General features: G+C 56.7%; 1 protein-coding gene across 2 annotated transcripts in view; it reads right to left on the reverse strand.

Moving 5' to 3' along the window:
* Nucleotides 1-14672, reverse strand: part of ATP2A3 (ATPase sarcoplasmic/endoplasmic reticulum Ca2+ transporting 3) — a 65546-nt gene that overhangs the window by 32020 nt on the left and 18854 nt on the right. For both annotated transcript variants that reach the window (XM_064523421.1, XM_064523420.1), the window contains exons 4-8: nucleotides 12941-13045; nucleotides 11459-11597; nucleotides 5722-5802; nucleotides 4354-4439; nucleotides 2244-2708 (exon numbers count right to left, since the gene is read on the reverse strand). In XM_064523421.1, coding sequence (XP_064379491.1) covers nucleotides 2244-2708; nucleotides 4354-4439; nucleotides 5722-5802; nucleotides 11459-11597; nucleotides 12941-13045 — 876 coding nt within the window. The remainder of the gene's footprint in view (nucleotides 1-2243; nucleotides 2709-4353; nucleotides 4440-5721; nucleotides 5803-11458; nucleotides 11598-12940; nucleotides 13046-14672) is intronic.

Raw genomic sequence — 14672 nt, forward strand, 5'->3', positions numbered from 1 at the left:
GTGGAGGATAAATTGAATTAACGCAGGGCTGGATTTCCAACCTTAACTCAGGCCAAGTCCGGGCTGAGTTCTAAGAAAATGAGCACCGATGCTAGGACACGCTTGTTTGCTGCCGCCCTGCTCGCTCTCCCCCCTTACCCCCTCTCCTTTTCGTTGCTTGGTTAATCCCACCGTTTCCGACATGCTCTGACCGTGGGAGTTGATGGGACTTCTGCATTACCTCCAGCCAAAGAGCAGCTCCTTTAGCGGACGTGGTTTGGGGAAGGCCCTGTCACTTCTCACCTCCGTTTCTGAAGCTCCCAGAGCTACGGAAACCCCAAACGATGGGGTAACCCGTTACTTGCTTCCCCAGCATCGGCAGGGCAGAGAACAAGCCGTGCTGCTGCGCTTTGGATCAGGGGCACGAGGGGCCACAGGCCCAGCTCCCAGCTCCCGGTTGGTACAAGCCCACCAGAGCACACGTCACCCAGCCGGGCTGGAGAGCCCTAAAGCGAAAACCCAAAAGATCTGCGGGGGGAGGAAAGAAGAAATCGGTAGTTGGCCTGGCATGAAAATCAGCCCATAAAAACGAATCTCTGATATTAATATCAAAGTTCCTGGAAACGTCTTCTGCTGCCCTCATTAACTGTTTGATAAGCAGGAGGCGCTTCTCCACCGCGCCGCAGACCCGGCCAGGCTGCACGTAATGCCGTTAGCCTCCCACGCGCTCATTATGCAGCTCGGCGCAGGCCGCTCGCTCCGCCGTGTCACTAAGGAAACTGCAAGAGCCGCGACAGAAGAGGAACCGCCTGCCAGACGCACCCCTGCAGCAGCGAGTCACGCAAGCCCGACGCGAGCCGGCCGCGCTCGAATGGGTCCGGGGGGAGAGCACGGCCGGCCCTCCGCCGCGGCTTGGACGGCCCGACGGGAGCCTGCTGCGCGTTGCCTCTGCGCGAGACGTAGACGACCCGCTGACCGTTCCAGCAACGTCCCATCTTAAATCATCGCTAGGGCAGAAATAGCCGACGTTTCCAGTCATTTGTAGTTTCTCCTTAGCAGATGAGGGGCCAAACCCTGTGGTCTGCCTACAGTATGGTCACAACTTTGCGCGCTGCTACCCAAGTTTTAGAGGAAGAGGAATGGTGGCCAGGTCTATTTTTCCCCTTGGTGACACATTTTCCAAGGTTCTTCTATAAAACCTAAGCGCCAAGACCATGAAAAAAGCTTTCCTGAGACTTGAGGATTAATGGGGAAATTGAGAAGTACTTGGATTGTCTGGTCTTTCCTAACAAATCATCTTCCCATGCAGCCAAGCAAATCCACACTTCACAGGGGGGCTACGCGCTCCTCCAGACCAGAAGCCTTTCACTCTCTTAGCCACGTTACCCTGGTGCTCCCTCTCTAGTAAGTGTTTTTTAGCCCCAGCTCAGCTGCACGCACAGTGCCACGAGACCGCTGATTGCAAACTTTCCGACAACCGAGCACGGGTAAACAAATCACTGTTTAACCTGGTCACATTAATTTGCTTCCAACCCCTGAATTTCCCGTGGGCGCTCTTTATATATAGCTGGACCAGAAAGTCGTACTGAACTTCCAGTTTCAGAAGTTAAGGCTTTATAATTTTGCACGGTTCAGAACTTCCCCCTGGCTTGGTCAAAAACAGGGAGAAAATAGGCAAGAGAGGAGAGTAGGTGCTGATCACGTTGGCTTCTCGGGGAGCTCTCTTAATACTGATTCCCAGCAGGAAGAAATGCTCCCCAGCAAGAAAGTCCTGAAATACGCCTGCAAAGCCATACCCCCAAATCGGTGTGTTTGTAAGAGGTAGTGAAAAAGTGAATTGCTAATTACAACCCATGCAAAGATAAGCCCACAAGCCATTCCTCAGCAGCAGTCAGGCAGAAAGGAAGATCAGGGTTTCTTACAGATTCAGCACCAAACAAAACATCTTTCATGCTCACCTTGAAATTCCTAATAGCCAAAATACTGCATTTGTCAGGAGAACAAAACAAGTTTTAGCTTTGTGACACCCTGGTGGGAAGGCAAACACTGTTACCCGGGTCGCCGAGCTGGGGGACACAGCCATGCAGGGGGTACGGTGACCTACCGACAGCCACCTGGCAAGTCACGGCCGAGCTGGGACCCAACGCAGATCACCCCCACGCTTGCAGGCCTCCAGAAGCAGCCTTCCCCCTCCAGAAGCAGCCTTCCCCGCTCACCTAGAAATGCAGAGTGCCCTGTGCTTTCACCCCGGCCGCGGCACTCACCCGGCAGACGGACATCTGGTTGGTGGTGAGGGTGCCGGTCTTATCGGAGCAGATGACGGAGGTGCAGCCCAGGGTTTCCACCGACGGCAGGCTCCTCACGATCGCGTTCTTCTTGGCCATACGGCGCGTGCCCAGCGCCAGGCACGTCGTGATGACGGCAGGGAGGCCCTCTGGAATGGCAGCCACTGCCAGAGCCACCGAAATCTTGAAATAGTAGATGGCCCCCCGAAACCAGGAGCCGCCGTGGACGGGGTCGCTGAAGTGGCTGACGTTGATGACCCACACAGCTATGCAGACCAGGAAAATGACCTTGGATAGCTGCTGGCTGAACTCATCCAGCTTCTGCTGCAAGGGGGTCTTCTCAGGCTCAGTTTCAACCATCTGGTTTCTGATCTTCCCGATCTCTGTGTACACCCCTGTCGCAATGACAACTCCAACAGCCTTCCCAGCTGCAATGTTGGTACCCTGGGAGGGAAGAAAGGGGTCAGAACAAGTGTTAAGGCATGAAACTTCTAAGCCAGAGGTGGGAAACGGGTCACTTGTGAAAGGAGACCCTGAGATCTTGAGTAAGAGTGAAAAATCAGACATTGTGACTCCTGGGTTTGTCCCTGAGACCAGTCACAGACCAAGAGACCTGCTTCTCTCCAGGCTTGACCCAGTAGCCTCCAGCTTATAAGAGCTGGGATGACTTTCTTCCCAATGGAGCTTTCCCTTCCTAAACTCATGCATAGTCCCCAGCCCCGACTGTGCTGCGATCTGCAAAACCCACTTGGCCTGTGTAATGGACACATCTCAACTTGCAACACATGAGACCGCAGGCAACTCTAAGAACACCTCAAGATAAATTGCTCAGTGTGAGATCCCAGGCCCCTCGCACACACGTATGATCCCAATGGCTTGTAAGGCTCAGCAACACTCCACAAACTCCAGTTTTGGTTACAGAGGAATGAACTTTACTTCTGTAGGAATTTGAATCTGGAAGTTATGAGCGCTCACAATCAGGATGATTTATTTTTAGTGACACAATCCTTCCTAACATGAAGCAAAAGGCAAGGCTCAAATACACTGACTATTCAGAAACTTGAATGCAACGTTGGCAACCTGCCTGCCTCCTGCTCTGGTCTTGGAGGACAGTTTGTATTTCACACAGTTCAAGGCTCTGTTTGGGACTTTATATAAATCCACCTTCAAATGAAACAGGTGACTCTCCTGTTCAGTCTCTCAGCCCTCATGGCCTTCATTCTGTCCAAGCAGAGTATGAGCAAGAAGAAAAACTCAAGATCTCCAGGCTCAACCACAACCCTTTTCCCCATCCGTAACCCACCCTACGAGATGAAAAGAGTTGAGATCACCAAAAGGCATTTGAGGGAGCAATGGGCCAAAGCCCAAATAAAATACAGTGGAAGCAGGCCCCCAAATTCCCTAGGATGATCTTTGCCACCAACCATTGGTATTCAGCAAGCGAGCAGCCCTGGGGGCAGCACCCTGGGCCAGCCCCGCAGCAGGGATGCTCTGCGAGAGGGCTTTTGCTGAGCTTCCCACATGCTACAAAGCAAAACTGAAAGCTTCTGAACCCCACTAAATACCAAACCCTAAATTCCACCATTTTTAAATCCCACTGGGTCAAGAGCTGCTCAGAGATGGGAGGATGCCAGCACTTTTGCTACCCTAGAGATTACCCACGGGCTCCAGCACGCCCACCTTCCCCACGCTCGCCGTGAGGAGGGACATGCCCAGCGGGTGCAGCACTGCCAGCCAACGCTGCCGACCGTCCCACCACCCCGCTTCACCCCGAGCAGACACAAGCTGATGCTCTCACTTCCATGAGTACTGCAAATCCTCACTTTTGGGGCCTTTTTTTTTTTTTACAGATTTGTCTCTTGTGCCTCACACTGGCTAACAGGTTCAAAAGCCGGTGGGGGAGAGTGGATGCAGATCCATGATCGCAGTCAGCTGCTCTGTGAGAAGCCAGGCTCATTTAAACCGCCGTGCCCATCGCAGAGCAGTAATTCCCTTTGACCACCCGCCGCCCAGAGACATTCCCTCCCTCCCGGCAATCAGGCTCCTTGCAAAAACACACAAGAAGTGGTGACAGACGTAAGGGACTTACGGAAAAGAGCATGTTCTTCTTGTCCTGGTTGACGGCCCGAGGGTCAGGGATGGGGTCAGTGTGTTTAATCACCGACACGGACTCCCCTGCCAAGACAAGAGCAGGAAGATGAACTGTTCGCATTTCCTCTCAAGGCTCCGTGCCACCAAATGCTTTTAATAGACTGGATCAGAAACTCCACAGCTTTCAAAAACTGTGCTTTGCCACAAAATCATCAAAGCATTCATCATGGAGGTGTCATAGCTGGTCCAAGGCACTTTGAGGATAACGGTTGCAGAAAAACGACTAGCTTAATTCTGTGAAGATCACCAGAGCTAACGGCCCTTGAGCTGACAACGTATCCGAAAGGGATCAGGCCAGATTCCCAAGCCAGGAAGGCAGCTAGCTGTTAGTACAGGCTTGCAAGCTCAAGGCTCTGCCTCGGAAAGCTTATAGCATCCCCTCTCATCTCTCCGCGCTTGAGGAAAAACCCCCTCTTTGGTCCTAGAACTGAAACCACAAGACATCTCTTCTGCATAAATACTCCTCCAAGCTGCACAGGCACAAGAAGTTGCCATCCTACACAAAAATGGGATTTTTAGGGCACTATAGCAGGAAAGGTGCCTAAAGCCCCTCTCCTGAAGGTTTATATTTTGTTCTTCGCAGATTTGCTCTTTTGCTACATCTGCTCTTGCCCTTGGAGAAGGGAGCTAAGTTAATACAAAGCCACGTTTCAAGGAGACTGGGCTCCTTTCCCCATGTTTTTAACATTTTTTTCTGATTGTTTTTCCTTCCCTGCTGCCATCTCCTAACTTAATGAATTTTAAAAGTCATGCAAAAGAGCTGAAATCCTGAAAGCCCTTTTTGCTGTCTGGTCCTTCATCGGCCTTTTCAGCAGAGAAAGAAGGATCGCTGCTGTCTCTCCCTGACAGCAGGGAGATATGCTCTTTGAAACATTACAGGTTACCAGAGTCAGATGCTTTTCCAGTGCAAAAACAAAAAGCCCCAAATACTACCTCACCTCACTTATTGAGCTTGCAAAGCCCCACGCACCGGCGATCGTGTTTTGATGGCCACATGGACGGGGCACGGGCAGGCACCGAGCAGCCCCGTGCAAAACGGCACGGGTTGCACGAGGAAGGCCTGCGCTTGGGGCGAAGGAGGCAGAGCCACCCGCGCCCATCTTGCCTAGGCGCTGAGCCTCAAATTAGGTGCTGGGACCTCCCAATCCTGAACCTTGCTCTTCCACCACGGCAAAGCGCTTAGCACAGTGTCAGCTCTGAAAGTTTGCTCCCGGGAGGTGACATGGGTAAACATTGCCCTGCAAATCAGCGCAACGCTCCCGGGTGCCTCCGGCTCCCCCAGCACGGCTCCCCGCGCCGCCCCTACCTGTGAGGATGGACTGGTCAACCCGCAGCGTCGTGGATCTGATTTCGATGATCCGGATGTCAGCTGGCACCTTGTCACCAACTAAGAAAAGAAGCACACAAACGCCCACCAGGTTAAATCCGCAGCGTCCACGCTCCCCGGCGAAGGGCAACGGGAACACCCAGCTCCCCAGCGTGGCAGCCCAGGAGGTGAGCCGCGCTCTGCCCCGCGGCTCAGGGCGGTCGCGTCAGCAGTTTGCATCTCCATTCCCGGACTCTTCCCTCTTTCGCTGTTGCGGCTGTCAGGCCTCGGGGCAGGGACTGGCTTTTGCTCGGTTATGTGAAAAAGATGCAGCCCCAACCCAGTTGTATCGTAGCACCCAGCCTGCTGCTACTGGGAGGCCGGCGCTTGGTAAGTTCAGGACTCTGTCCACTACTCCTCCCTTGTGGATTTAAAGCTTATTTTGTATGTCTGTAACGGTGCAATCAGTTGCAATTAGACAACGGATGGTGCACTGATGGGACCTTGAGGCATTTCTAATTTTATTGGAATTACCTTAGATAAAAGCAGCCAGCTCGTGGCGTGGCAGACGCCTCCAGCTGCTCCCACAGACCTGCCACGTGCTTGAAACTTCCCCTCCACGTGCAAAACTCAGCCGAGAGGGAGCAGGCTGGGGGACGAGCAGGGAACTCCCCCGGGCTGAACAAATCCCCTGTAATTTGAGGGTTGTGGAAAGAAGAGCCCAGCTGTCTCTCTCCTGAGCGCGAGCATCTTCCTCTCCTTGGCCAAGAAAAGCCTCGAAACGGGCCCGTCCGGGAGCAGCCCCGCAGAACGCCAGACGGCCCCGGGCCATCGCGCCGCAAGCCCTGCCGAGCGGCTGCTCTCCACCCAGCGACCGCTCTACGGCTCCGGGAGCCGACGGGAAGCCGTTAACACCTGCAGTCGTTCTGGGGCCAACAGAAACAGAAGCCGGCGGGTTCCCCGGCACCGCTCCGCCGTTACGGACAGCGGCAGCCTGGCCAACACAGAGCCATCGCTGACTGCCGAGGCACAGGCACTTAAAACCGCTCTAAAGCTGCTTTTCCTGCTGGGTTTCTTCCTCCCGGTGCTTTGGCATGTAACTGCTCTTCCTCATGTCCTCTTATCGCCTGGACACGACCGCGCTCAGGCGCTGCGGAAATACTGAGGCCAGCAGGGCCCTTGCTCGCCGGCCAGTTACATCGCGTTACACAACACTCCCGGCCTGGCCGCTAACGCTCGCCCTAAACCCCAGGCTTTAAAGCGCGCTTCCTCCCGAGACTCATAAACCCCGCCGAGCCGCGAGCGAGGGTGGATTGGCGCAAGGCCACCGCGCGCCGATTTACTCCAGCTGCAAATCCCATCGCCGTCGGGCCCCGCGTGCAGCGCCGAGCGGCCGGTAGCCCTGCGGGCCGCCGCGTCCCTTTGCGGGCCACGGCTGGGGGTGCAAACTAACGGGGGGTGGCAGGGTCCCCAAACCTGCGCCTCCCGCACCAATTCAGACTCCGGCAGCTGCCCGAGAGCCACAGAGCATCTTCGAAGGGGCAACAAGCTCTCCTCCCCTCATGGGAAACGGAGAGGGAATGTGCAAAGCACAAGCTGTTTCCAAGCCTGCAGATTAAAAATCTGTTGACGGCATCTAGAAAGACCGTATCCGAGCCTGGTGCTATGGTGGCGGCGAGGCGCTCAAGGGCAGATAGCTCGATAGCGGCCGGAGAGGCTCCCGGGGTGCAGGAGCAGGACCTGCTCAGTACCAGGCAGCGATGCCGCCGGGATGCCCGCTGGCCCCGGGGCGCTGCTCCGCCGGCCCCTGCACAAGCCGCCTCCTCCTCCTCCTCCTCCTCCTCCCTGGGCTGCTCTGCAGCAGGGACACGGTCACCGTTAGGCGGCTGGTGAGTACGAGCTAATCGTTACCCGTCCAAAAGCTGCGAGTTTCCATCGCGCTGAAAGCCAAGGGAAAGCAAGGAAAACGAGAGAAAACCCTGTGCCGCTGCAGCTGCTGGGACCCAGCCGGCCCGGCCCAGCCCAAGCAAAGGTGCAAGCGGGGTGGCAACACGCTGGCGCAAGGCCGCCGCGGCCACCGAGGAATGGTCCTGCAGGAACCGGCCCTCTCCTTTATTTGCTTAGCAAAGCAGCTAACGCTGAGGCGGCGCGGGGCAGCTGGGCTGCGTGGGGACAGCTGGCCCCAAATTCAGCAGGCATTGGCGCATCAGGCAGCACCTAAGGAAGCTGCCTGCCTGATGAGCTGCAAGCCCGCCGGGGTCAGACGATGTCCCCGGTGTGGCAGCTCAGTTTAACCCCTTTGCAGGACTCACCTCCATCTCTTCCAACAAGCCTTAACCCCATCGGGACCCCGAAACCTCTCCAAGCCAAGCAGGGAGAGCGACAGCTTAGCTCACCCCCCGGAGCCAACCGGACAGCTGCACTGTCCATAGTCATGGACCAAACCAACTCATTTAAAACAGACCAATAACTTAAAACTACCCCCGTAACCATCGTGCCACACTTAGCTTTCTGCTTTTCCAACTGTCCATCTGGTAGACAGAAGCGGAAAAGCACCCCCTTCTCTCCTGCACGCTCTATCCTCTCCCTCAGTGTATATATATACGCACCTATACGTATGTATAAAACACACGCACGTGTGCACAAGAACACTGCCAAGGGCAGAGCGAGCTCCTGGCCGAGAGGAAGCCACCGCTGCAGGACGGCACAGCGTTAAACACAGATGCTGTGACCGCGGTGGGAGCGGGAGACGCAGCCTCGCTTGCCAAGTGGAAGGAGCCGGGCATCGCTCACCCGCACCGCGGCACCGTCCCGCCGGCCGCGGAAGCGCTATTTTCCGCTTTCCTCTTGAGCATCCAGCAGCTGCCCGCGCCCTACCAGAACAGCGGGTTTTCTGACCTGGGCGGGCAAATTTATTGCATTTGCACATGCAAACAGAAGTCAGGCCCTCACACCCGTGCTGTCATCGCGACGTCACCTGGAGAGCCACCGGGCGTCACCAGCCGCTGCTCCTGCCGGGCTCCCCACCTTCCTCATTGCTCAGCCTGGCAGCATCCTTGCCAGGTGCTTTAGTTTGCTAAGCCCAGGATTTGCTACTTAATTTGCTAATAGTTTGCTAATTTAGGAACCCACCCAGAGGACAGCTCAGCCCTTTCCTCCCCAGCTGGCAGTGCCATCAAAAAATAATAATCAGCTGCGGAGAGGTACGCAAGGAGCACGTGATGGGGAAAAGGCGGCGGGACTTCACGCGCTTGGCAGGCAGCAGGGAGGAGGAGGAGGCTGCCAGCCAGCAAACGCTGCTCCCGGTCATCAGTCTCGGCACTGGCACCTGCACTGGCTGCGCAGGGCAGTTTCAAAACTCTACTTTTAAACCATGCCACAGAGCTAAGCAGAGGCAGCTCATTTCCCAGCCATGCGGCGGCGGGTGCTGCTGCTGGGGCACGTCCCACGGCCGAAACAGCCCTGGAGCCAGCCTCCTCTTCCTCCCCACCCACCTGTGCAGGCAATAAACCCCGCTACGTGGATACACCTGCCAGCCCGGCCGCGGCCTCGCGCGCAGCCGCGTCCCAGGTCTGCTCCCGATCCCTAACAGCTTGTGCAAACCCCGGGGCCAGGTCACCAGCTGGAGCTCGTCGCCGGAGCTCGCGCGGGAGCGGCGCCAGGTTACCCAGCCGAGGACCTGGCCGGCAGAGCCTCTCCTCCATCCTCTGCGCATTACTTTTATATGCATCTTCCAGATGAAGTACAACTGGAAGACATAAATAACGGCAGGCTGGCGCCGTGCACGAGGAATTGCAGCTTATTTCCACTAGCAGGGCCACGAGGAGGAAAAGAGCAGATTAGCGTGAGGCATCTGGAGGCTTACCGCGCAGTTTAACACACAAACAAAATCACTGTCGGCTCACGGAAATGCAGCGTTTCCACAACTCCGGTGGGGCAGGTAGGAAACCTCGAGGTGTCATTGATGGGAATGCGGTTCCCAGACGGAAGCACGTGCCACCAGCTAGGCCTGCTGACAGAGGCCTTCTCCAGCGAGGGAAAGGGCCCACAAACCAAGCAACACAACCCTGCCATGAGCCCTGACCGATGGAGAGCCAGATCCTGCCCGGCTTCGTACCCACAGCCCTCGGACACCTTGGTGCTGAGCCTGCTCCAGCTACCCTTCCTCCACCCTCATCCCGAGGGCAGAAAGAGGACCAAAGCACGGTCAAATAGGAGTCAAAGGGCTCGTGGTAAAAAGCATGGGTTTCCCAAAGGTTTACACGCAGTGACCTGGAAAGGAGGTGGGGAGGGGGAATCGAAGCGCGTGACGTGTCTTTCGGGCCAAGGCAGAGGAGATGCCTCCAGCACCTGCTCCCCAGCGCCGTCCCCGCAGCTGCACGCGCAGGGGTGGGATGGGGGAACCAGCCGGACGGCGCAGCGAGCGGCTGCACATGGAAACGGCCCAATCCCAGATGCAAAAACGCACGTCTCCTTGGTGCTTGCAAACCAACGCCTTCCGCTCCGCCTCTCCCGCCCCAGCCCTACTCGCCGTCCATGAATAACAAACCCAAGTTACCAAGGATCCCAGCCCACACAGATGGAACAAGCTCCGTTTCCTAAGACATTAAAAACGCAGCTCGTGTAAGGGCTCTGTTTGCATTGTCTGCACATTTGTAAGGCTGTATTGAGAGGCACCCAGGGACGGCCTTTCATCTCAGTTTTGTTTGGGTGATGTGTGTGGGAGAGCAATTTAAAAAGAGAAGAATCTTGGTGGAAAATTAAGAGTTCTTCCAGCAAATAAGCTCTATGGGAAACGCTGGAGGAAATCTCCCCCCCCCGCCGGCAACCCTCCTGAGATAAAATAACCTGTGCCAGAAATACACTTTTTTTCCTGCTCTCCACTGAATACGTGCCCTAGACACGGGGTGAAGCTTCCACAGGTCAACAAGACCTGACTTTGGCCAAAGCCACTCCAGCTCTACCTGCTCCCCAGCTGCTCTGCCTCTTCCCTTATGCCAAGCTCTCGCTCTTGCTCCAGATGCAAAGCACCATCCCATTGCTGCTCGTACCATGGTGCCAACCTGTCTGTAAGCCAAAATCCCACCACGGGACGCCCACGGTCCCCAAAGATCTCTGCAGACACCGTTACACATCTTTGCCTTGTTGCAGCAGGTTTTGAATTAAGCCCACAGAAACGCTAGCAAAGGCAGCAGGCGTCTTCCCCACAAGCGCTCAGGCTCCGAGTGCCGCCGGGCCCCGCTGCTGCTGGGCAGACACCCCGTCCCAGAAAGCCAAGCGGACAGGCGACACGCTCAACAAGACCCGAGACCCCGCTGCCACAGCTACTCGGGTTAGCAAGGCTCAAAACTGGAGTGAGTTGAGTTCTGCCACCCCGTCTGTCCACACCAAAGCCAGCGTGGGGCAGGATCACGGGGGCCCCCAGCACTAGGGTCCTGGCGCCAGCTGCAAATTGGGCACTGGGAGATGTTTGACACTGTCAGGCTGCCCAGCTCAGCTTGGGACTAAGGTCTCAAGTGTGCAAAAGAGACACCAGCAGCTGTGCCCGAGCAGCGGGGAGGCACCCGCCGGTGCCCTTGCAGAGCCGGGGTGCAAAGCAGCTCTCCTCCCTCGAGCAGGAGCGAGGGGGAGCCCAGCCTCAAAGGCCTCACAGGCACCGACAGCCCCCCTCCTCTCCTCGTCCCCACACCCACCAACAGGGGATTTTACCATGAATCTTTGGACAACGATGCTGTACCTGCCACCTCCACGATGTCCCCAGGAACGATATCGCGGGCGCGGATCCTCTGCACGCCGCTCCTGTCGGCACGGATCACCTTCCCCATCTCCGGCTCGTATTCTTTCAAGGCTTCGATAGCGCTCTCGGCATTCCTCTCCTGAAAGCACAGAGAGCAGCAGAGCTGCAGGCAGCTGGACCACTTGACAGGGAGCAGCAAGCTGCAGAGATGGGTGCTGAGCAAAGGGCTGGGAGCTCCCAGATCCTAACATCTCTCTGCACCACAGCTGGGGAAAGCGTTGCACCATCCTCAGCTGCACGGTACCCGCATCCCCTCCAGTTTGTACCACCACGGTGCCCAGGAGAATTTGGAAAACCCCTGACTGCTCCCTGGGGTCACAGGCTGCCAGACAGTGGTGACGCTGCATGGACCAAGGGCTAAATTTTATTTCCAGCTCCAAGCTGCGTGAAAGCAGAGGGGAGACCTTGTCTGATGGGGAGAGCTCCTCGCTTCAAGTCTCAACTCTCTGTTGGCTTCTGCTTCTCCACCTCTGAAGCGGAGGCAACACATGAGACGTGGTATTTAATTATTGAGCGCTGGGAAGCACTGTTCCATGAGAAGCGTTACGAATGTGTGAAGGCATGTTACTGTTTTGGAGTGACATTAAAACAGGCCCTTGACACCACAGAGAATACGTGACCTTCGGGCCCAAGGTTCTCCCTCTGCCTGGGAAGCAGGGTTTCCCGCCCAGCCTTGCTCCTCCTCGGCTAGCAACACCCTTCAGCACCGCTTCCAGCGGTCCCGCTTCGGATAAGGCTGTGGATAAACACGTGGCCTTCCAGCACGCGCAGCCACGGGGAGGAGCGTCCCTGGCCCGACGAGCAGAGTTCACGCTCCGAGAGGCTCCAGGGAGCAACGCGACGAGGCCGGCGAGAGCGGATGGCAGTGATTGCTGCCGTCAGGCAGGAACGGAGGGGGCAGAAAGCTGCCCTTTGCAAACGCGTTTGGGCACTGCCAAGAGACGAGCAGGGCTGAACTGGCAACAAGGGCAAGATGCTAAACTCCAAGTTACAAAAGTTGCCAAAGAAAGACTGAAGGAATGAGAAAATAGAGACTACATAAATGTTGTGAATGTCATTCTATGATTCACAGGGGCACTTTGGTTCCTCTCAAAGTTGTGATTATTTGCAATACGGTTTCCTCCATGAGAAATCCTGGGTGATCAGGGCTATCCTCTCCCGACTCCTTCCCCATTTGGCGAGTGGTGATGCCAAGCCCTGCTCCTACCACTGCCCTGGGCTTCCCGCCGTCCAGCTCCACACTGGTGCCAGCCCTTCTCCCCGCAATCTCCATGGCCACAGGAAAACACAACCCTTTAAAAACAAGCTCCCAATGGCAAGTGCCGACCAGGCCTTCAGAGGAGCCATTTCAGCAGCGTGGAGCAGAGGACCTCCGCACCAGAGGGACAGGGGAGGGAGGGAGGGAGGGGAGGCACCGCTTACCTGCCAGACGCCCACCACAGCATTGGCTATCAGGATCATGATAATGACGACGGGCTCCACGAACGCCGTCGTGGTCTCCTCGCCTTCCTCGAACCATGCCAGGATCTGAGACAGGCAAAGAGAGAAGGGCCACAGCGCGGCTGAAACTACAAATGCCAGTAGTTAAGAGTGAAGACGCCAACGAGAGCCAGCGAACAAGTGACGTTTGATGGAGGAATGACCACCCAAGATCGCGGCCCGCTCAACGCCAGGTTGGATCCTAGCCCTTGCCCAGGAGCACCGTGACGGACCTGACGCCTCTTCCCAGGTGTCCGGCCTGGTGTTAGTGATCGGAGCCGGGCTTGGCGAGCCTGCTGCACCTGCGGGGCCGTGCTCTCCTCCTGCCAAGCTCCAGCTCCAGCTCGCGGCAGGGCGAACAGCAGCATGCGCAAAGAGGGCCGCTGTCCCCAAGAAAGGCACGTCAACTCAACGCCCACCAAACCCAGAAGTGACTCGTGTGGTCATAACCAGCAAATAAGTGTAAGGAGCGTGGTCAGAGCCACGCGAGACCTACGTGACTATTTGCACTGGCAACGGGTGCATTGGCACCCGGAGCACCTGCAGGCACATGGGAGATGCCGGCTGTGAGCGGGGCAGCGAGGAAGCGCGGCGCATCGATGCAGCGCCGATGCCGGCCGTGTGCACGCCGGAGCACCCAGGACGGCGCCTGCCCGCTTCCCAAACAGACGCTGCCGCCTCCATCCGCCATCGCGCCTGGGGAAACCCAGCGAGCTGCTGTCGTTACCGGCTGCACTAAAACCGACCTCTGATAAGCGTCTCGCAGGCAGAAGTTCGGGGTTGCAATAACGCAGAGAGCAGCACCCCAAAGCAGGAGCCCGCGCGGGTGCAATTTCCTTCCCCCCCAGAAACGGCACACATCTAACAGCGACTCGGGGCTCAGCGCGGGGGCAAGCGCGGGGGCTGCCTTCGGCTCCCCGCACTTACCTTGCAGGGGCCCAGGGCCGCAGCTGCCCACTGCCAGCCCCACGCTTGGCTCGCTGCACTGCTAAGCAGCGTTTTGGGAGAGTTTCTACCACCCTGAGCCGCCCCTCTCCACCCTGCAAAGACCCAATACTGCACTACCAGTGAAAAAGTTATATACAAATATTTCCCCTTCATTTAATGGCTTGCCAGCCTATGTCCTGTGTCAATACGGCAACACCCTTCTTCCTCTGCAGCAGAGGCATGAAGCATTGCAAGGGAAGACCTTTGACATTACTGTGTGTGCTATAGCTCCTAGTGACACCGCACTGTTGATCTTTAGGGAGGGAGAAGAGGTGCCTCTGCTACAGCCGGGCTCACCTGTACCTGCAGAACAACAGTCGGAGGGCTCTGGTTTGGTGCCGGCAGTTCTGAGGTGCAAGGTCAGGACTGAAACCCAGGTGTCTAGAAGACATTCGTTCAACGCACGGATACCGTGGCACCTTCTTGCCCCAAAGCGCCAGCTGGTACCAGCCAGCTTTCTTCCAAACAGGGAGCAGAGAGCAGGACACGAGCGAGAGCTGTCAGATGGCACTCGCGTCCGCGGCTGCTCACCGCACGGATTACAGCAGACCCGCCGGTTCCCCAGCGAGCGGGCGTTACGCGTCGCCTCGGGGCTATATTTAAGCTCGCAAGGAAGCAGCCTGCCTCCTTCCTTCTCCACAAATTGCAACTCGCCTGTTTATTTTTCCCATGGATTCTTTATCATCCG

The sequence above is a fragment of the Dromaius novaehollandiae genome, chromosome 19 (assembly GCF_036370855.1).
Source record: "Dromaius novaehollandiae isolate bDroNov1 chromosome 19, bDroNov1.hap1, whole genome shotgun sequence".
Classification (NCBI taxonomy): domain Eukaryota; kingdom Metazoa; phylum Chordata; class Aves; order Casuariiformes; family Dromaiidae; genus Dromaius; species Dromaius novaehollandiae.